Source organism: Poecilia latipinna, unplaced genomic scaffold (assembly GCF_001443285.1).
Source record: "Poecilia latipinna isolate Pla-1442-1.1 unplaced genomic scaffold, P_latipinna-1.0 Scaffold523, whole genome shotgun sequence".
In the NCBI taxonomy this organism is placed as follows: Eukaryota; Metazoa; Chordata; class Actinopteri; order Cyprinodontiformes; family Poeciliidae; genus Poecilia; species Poecilia latipinna.
In genome coordinates, this window is record NW_015113139.1 from 246,135 (window position 1) to 252,801 (window position 6,667).

General features: G+C 41.0%; 1 protein-coding gene across 2 annotated transcripts in view; it reads right to left on the reverse strand.

The window, feature by feature from the left end:
* Nucleotides 1–6,297, reverse strand: part of LOC106952537 (transmembrane protein 47-like) — a 20,435-nt gene extending 14,138 nt beyond the window's left edge. For both annotated transcript variants that reach the window (XR_001426009.1, XM_015040705.1), the window contains exon 1: nucleotides 5,761–6,297. Coding sequence is in view for 1 of the 2 variants with exons in the window: in XM_015040705.1 (XP_014896191.1) it covers nucleotides 5,761–6,268 (508 nt within the window). In the remaining variant the exon portion in view is untranslated. The remainder of the gene's footprint in view (nucleotides 1–5,760) is intronic.
* Nucleotides 6,298–6,667: the final 370 nt, after the last annotated feature.

A 6,667-nucleotide genomic window follows, 5' to 3' on the forward strand; every position in this document is an offset into this window, starting at 1 on the left:
GGCACACCATTTTTGGAATTTAAAAATCCCCACCCCCCCCTCCCCCCCCCCCCCCCCCCCCCCAAAAAAAAAAAAAAACCCTCAGCTCTCATTCTCAAAAAGTCATCAAAATTAGGTTTTCTCAAACTTAATACATTTTCACCCCCCCCGAGTTTCCATTGGTGTGAAAGTGGACTTGCTCATTAATACAACGTGTTTTTGCTTTTACTTAAACCAGAACCCCCTGCTGTAAAATAAGCCTGCCATGGTGGTTCTGTTAGCCAGACGTTTTCTTCTAGCTGCACACAAACACGCAGGTTTGGAGCAGAACATTTAAATTGGAGCCGGGCAAATGTGCAGATTTCTAACACACAGGCCTCATGCTGTTCTGAGCTTCTGCTTACCGCAAAATACCTTTTGCTGTAATGTGACTTGTTGCCATGTGACGGGATTAGCATGGCACGCTGTCACATTTCTTTCCTTATCCTGTAGAGATAGGCCAAGCTGTCGTGGAGGTCAGCCGCTTTTATGCCCCGCGTTTAAAACAGAGCGTCGCCATGGAAACAAATGTACACTGAGACACATGTGCTTCACATGTTAGCAAGGAGATAGGAAGTTAGCTCAATCTTTTAGCGTTAGCCACATCTCAACCTGATGTACTTTCCCCACCATCACATTCAAGAATTAAAGCCAAATTAGAGATTATTTGGAGGGTGTATTGTTGATCCAGAATGGCATTCGATTAATGCCATTCTGAAGCAAATGTATACACCAGAGTCATGTCCGAAATGACTTGCAACTTCAAATTCATGTGAAAGATGGTTTAATAAAAAATACTGACCCGGATGTGCTCCACACTTTACAGATCTGTATTTGCAAAGAAGGTTGAAATGTGGAATCCTCCTCCGAGTTCAGGTGAAAATCCTCAGTTCAGTTTCTTAAAGTGGAGTAAATACTTTGGCGCTAAGCTGCATCCTGGCCCTCTGATGCAATAGTCGACGACGGCCAGAGAAAATAAATAAATAAGATAAACGCCTAATGGATTGCGTTTATATAACACTCCTCAAGTCGTATCGACCACCTCGAAGAACGTTACAATACGAGTCACAATCACCCACTGCTTATCGATTACCTACACCGTTTTCTGTTCTATCAAACACACACATTCAGTCGTTACAGGCACAGTCCCACTTTTCATCCAGACACCAGATCTAGAAACTTGACAGTCATTTAAAGCTGGAAGAGACCATTTTCTTTTTAATTTTTATGAATTCATAATTTCTTACCAATCCGATTACCTTGAAGACCTGATATTACAAGTCTGACGCTGTAAATGTGTTGCAAAAGGGTTTCGGAAAAGGAGAAGGAGGTTTTATTTTTGTTTGAACACAGAAACAAGAGCCATGTTTTAGCTTTATAATATATTTAAAATTCTTTGTTACTAAGCCATACAGTTTCTTTCGAGTGAAAAACACTTATATGGCGATACATCGTGATTAAAACTGAAATTTTATGTATTTATTCTGAATTAAACCAAATTGTTGGAGCAAAAAATGAACAAAAACAAAACACAGTCAACAAAAACTGAGTTATTATAACTGGATTGGACTTTTCTTATTAGAACTTTTCAAAAAAATATATATTTACAGTAACTCAGATTTAAAAAAAAAAAAAAGCTTTAGTTGTAAAATCAAGTTTCCTCAACATGAATAAGCTTATGGATGTTCTTTTTCTTAAGTGCTGTTAGTTTTACACCCTCTGGAACATGACACACATTTTCTGAATTTTTTCAGATGGCTTTGCATATGACACAATTATTTTTCTTATACTTAGAAATTAATGTTTACAGATTCTAAGTTAACCAAACACAGAATCAGCAGATAAAGCAACCGTTTACTATAAAATAAGCATGCTAGCACATAAGAACGTTGGTGATTATTATGCCTATCTGCCATAAAGCCGGGTACTACATGACTTCTGATTCTTTCTTCAGCTGCTACAAATAGAACGAATGTCTCTGGAGGGAGCTTTGAGAGGGGAGTCGCAGTCGGGAAGGGAGGAAGAAAACAAAAAAAGAGGGGGATGAAACGTGACCGTGGAGAAGTAGCAAAGGGAGACGGTGAGGAGGAGAGTGGCTAAATAACAATGAGAAAAATAATTAATGCATAAACAAAGGAGTCATTAAGGACAGCAGAGCAAAGAGGGAATAAATGTAAAAATGGGGGCAGTAAGAAACAATGAAAGACAGGAAGAGGTATGAAACAAAGCAAAAATGAAAAAATCTTGCTCAATTGTACGGACCAAACCAGTGGAAAAAAAGCCCAGAGTGAATCAATAAAAGTGAAAGAGAAAGATGACAGAATGGGAGGATGGGGAGACCAAATTTAGGGAGGGCGGGTGTTCTGTCTTCACTGATGACTGATCTCACAATGCCTTAGGAGACAAAAGTGAGAAAAACGAAGCCTCGCTTTGAGCTTAAATATCTCAGAGGGTGCCTGTGTGACTGACAGGCAGAAGCTTCTGGTACCTGCCTGTAAGGACAAAAGCCCACTGAAGTGTTTTGGCATCTGAGGTCCCCTCAAAAAAACAGCAGACCCTCAGTTTCTGCTAGGACCTGATTGAGTTCTGGATGCATTTTCTGCACAAAGCACATGCCTACAGCATGTTTTACATCTACTTTTAAACAGTTGAAAAATGACACTATGTGAGAAATGCTCTAATTATTTCATGTTTCAGGGTCGTTAAAATAATTCATATCTCGATATAAATACTAAAAAACCAAATTATTCAAAGATTCAAAGTGTCAAAATCTACATAAACTTTCACATTTGCCCTTATTGTTGCACTTCATCTGACAGCAGTGCTAACGCTGCAAGCTAGTACAAGCTAGTACAATGAGCTAGCAACTTAAAAAGGTCAGAAAACCTTCTGTATCAGCACCTGTGAGGTAGTTATCTTTTCAGTAAAATTAAGCTACCGCTATCTGTTTAACTAAGCTAACACTGTCAGTTTAAATAAACTAATGCTGTCTGTTTAAGTAAGCTAAAGTTATCTGTTTAGCTAAGCTAACTCTGTCAGTTTAAATAAGCTAATGCTGTCTGTTTAAATAAGCTATTGCCATCCATTTAAAAATTAGCTTGATGGACTTAACCCAGGGACAGCATTATGTTGGTCCATTTATTGTTTAGGAGTGAATCAACCAGGCTATGTGAAACGTAATGTCGTCAGATGTTGACTCTGCGTATGGCTGTAATAAACAAGTTATAGAGATAGCAAACTAGCCCGGACCACACACAGTTCTGCAAATGTGTTGCCATTTCCCCTTTTGAGCTTTTCTTTTTCGGAAAAAGACAAAAAAAAAAACAAAAAAAAAAAACAACAACCCAAGTGAGCGTAGAAACATTTTTAGAAATTGAGGAGGTTACTTTGAATTTTGCCGTTTCCACCAATCTTTTTTCTACTGCGATACTTCAAAATACATTAAGAAAAACTGCTGATGTAAACACAGCTAATGATGCATTGGTAGCACATTGATGAGTCTTGATGTGAGCTGCCACATTCAAGTGGTGGGGTCAGAATTTAATGTGAACATCAGGAAGGCATGAATCCATGGTGTAATTACATGAAGGGTGTTTTCTTGATGCACGTTGGTCCAACTTTTGGGTACTAACTTAGCATCGTTTAAGATGCCACAGCATTTGAATGTGGACTAAAATCTTAAAAGAATATCTTGTTAAGTACAGATAATGTAGAATTAAAGTGAGGTCAATGGGCTCCAACCATGTAATACAAAGTGAGCCTAACAAAGTATAAGTGCGATTGTGCTATACGTCTTCCAAAGTTTTTGCCTACGTAGCGTTTTACACCTTTCAGCTAAGTTTGATATCACAAAAAAAAAAAAGCAGAACCATTAGTGAATGAAAAAATGACCCAATTAAAGAAATCCAAGACAGTCGGGACAAGCAAGACAGAACTTAGTTTTAAGATCAATGCGGGTGCAATGGTAAGACACACACACACACCAGCTGACACCTACACACTCACCGTGCAGACACCTAATTAGGGAGTCTGGGTCTGGAGTATGGATGTGAGTAGGTATGTGTGAAAAGCAAAGAAAGAATGTGTGTGTGTGTGTGTGTGTGTGTGTGTGTGCGCGCGTGTGTGTGTGTGTGTGTGTGTGTGTGTGTGTGTGTTTGTGTGTGTGTGTGTGTGTGTGTGTTTGCCATCCGTGAGGGAGATAGAGAGAGAGAGGGGAACGGAGACGCAACAACAGAGAAATCAGAGTGTGACATGAAATATTTACAAGGGCTTCAGAGAAGAATGTCCAGAAATAGGTCAGCTCAAGATGGTAGGCTCTTACTGGCACACACACACACACACACACACACACACACACACGCTCTACACACGTGCGGACACCGACACTCCCGGCTCAGTCCAGTACCATGAAAAAACTGGTATGCAAACAAGTCATCAGTCATTTCCCAGGGATTCGGGGCTTAAACACAACCTCACTATCACTTCGTAAAATACGGCTGGATATGACAACAAAAGCAAAGCAGAACTCTGAATGAGACAGCAATTTTTCTTCCTCCTCCACACCTTCCTGCCGTCCAAACGGACTCCAGTTCCGTTTGGAGTCGTGGACCTGGGTTAATTAGCTCCAAGTTAGTGACAACACCCCAGAGAGTCGACGCTCCTCAGTTGTGTTTGAAACATAAATAATCGGCTGAAGGAAATTGATGCAAATTAATTTAGTCTTGATGGGCACTCCACAAATCTGGCCTTTGTGGAACGGAAGAGTGGCAAAGGGAAAAACGGAGGAGTCAGGCTGGAGGTTTGCCACGGGTCCTGACTTTGAAACGTGGTGGTGGTGGTGTCATGCTGTGGGAGGGGGGCACTTTCCTTTAGGAGGTACAGGAAGAGAGAAATATTGGACGATCCTAGAAGGAAACCTAATGGAGGCTGTAGAAGATGAGAGACAGCAAAGGCTGACCTTCAAGGAAGACAACCAGGGTTACAATGGAATGCAACTGGAAATTGTTTTTACTTCATTTTGTCAAATTACAACCAAAGAAAGAAAGGAAGAAAGAAAGAAACTACAGTGCCAAAACTCTTAGCCCATTACAGCCAACTTTTCTAAAAGTTATTCTGCCTGAGCAGCAGCTAATTTTTAAGGCATTCTAAAGTAAAACTTAGAAAATAAAACAAATCCTATAGCACAGCAATTTTATGTTGTTTTTTTTTGTCCATTATATAGAAAATTAATTTAGATGTTAGTGATGTGCCAAGTGTGCCCCACAAATGTCTTATGAGAGGTTGTTCAAGAAACTCATAGAGGGTTGAATCAAAAAGCATGTCACACTTTTCAGATTTATAGATAAATACTTGAAAGCATCACAATGTGTTGGCTTCTGAAAATAACATCCACAGGGAATACACTTTGTGGAAAAAATTTGTTACTTTTGCCATGTTTTCATTCCATACAGTTAACCTTCACTGTGTTAATTGTCACTAACATGAAAGGTGTGAGGTTTGAAAGAAACCTGTGGAGACACAAAAAAAAAACAACTTTGAAAAATTCTGATTAATTTTTACAAAGAAAAAGAGATCAAACATACTCTATCAGATGAGCTCTGTCCTGATAAAAGCTTCTCATTTCAAATCCACAATAATTACTGTGTTTCAGTAACATTCTATCTGTCTGTATTAGAGGTGACTTATTGTGATCCTAATAACAGAAGTAGAGCCAAACATTGTGACTGCGTCCGCCTGGTGTACCTTTGTCCAGCGTGCTGTTGCACTCCCACTTCTCAAAGCTCCCCGGCTTCCAGCAGGACTCCCACAGAGACAGGTAGTACTGGTCGTCGGCGGTCACCCACGCCGGACTCATCACGGCTCCCACGTCCAAACAGAGCGCCAAGAACACGCACACGAGCCCGACCAGCTTCAGCGGGGTCAGCGGGGAGCTGTGCGCCGACTCCTCCGTCTCCGTGACGGCCGAGGACATGGCGGGGTCGGAGAGGCGCGGAGGGCTCACGGCAGAAGCGGAGGGTGCATGCGTGGGAATGGAGAGAGAAGGTGTCGAGGCGCGTCGCGGGAACGTGGCGGAGTGTGGCAGCCGCCTGCGATGCGCGCTGGACGGACGCTGCGCCTGTTGGGGCGCCGCTGCCGCCGCGCGGCGGAGACCTGTGCGGTTTCCAGCTGACGTCAGCGGCTTCACAAAAACCCGCAGGTGCAACCGGGTCCTAAAGAGACAACCAGATGTACACCTAGGAGCTGAAGACATGCACGGCACCTTCTGAGTGCAGTGCTGCAGTTTTGTGATGAAGTATGAGTTTCTTCAGGATAATTTTACATGTGAATAATAATAATAAAAAGATGGTTTAAAAAAAAAAAGCACTGGGTAAATTTCTAATTCTGCTTTGCGATGACATCATATAAAGCGCACCAATCAAACTGATCAGTTGGCTTTAGTAAACATATTAGTACTCTTCCAATAATATTTCCATGTGCTTTATATATATTCTATTTTCTGAAATTCCATGTGTATGCAAATTAAGGGTGAGAAACTAATTTAAAAACTTCTGACGACCACAAACTTCAGTGTAATCTGTTGGGATTTGGTTTGATATCACAACAAATAAATTGCTGTTGTAAAGTGGAAGGAACTCAAACATCTGAAGTC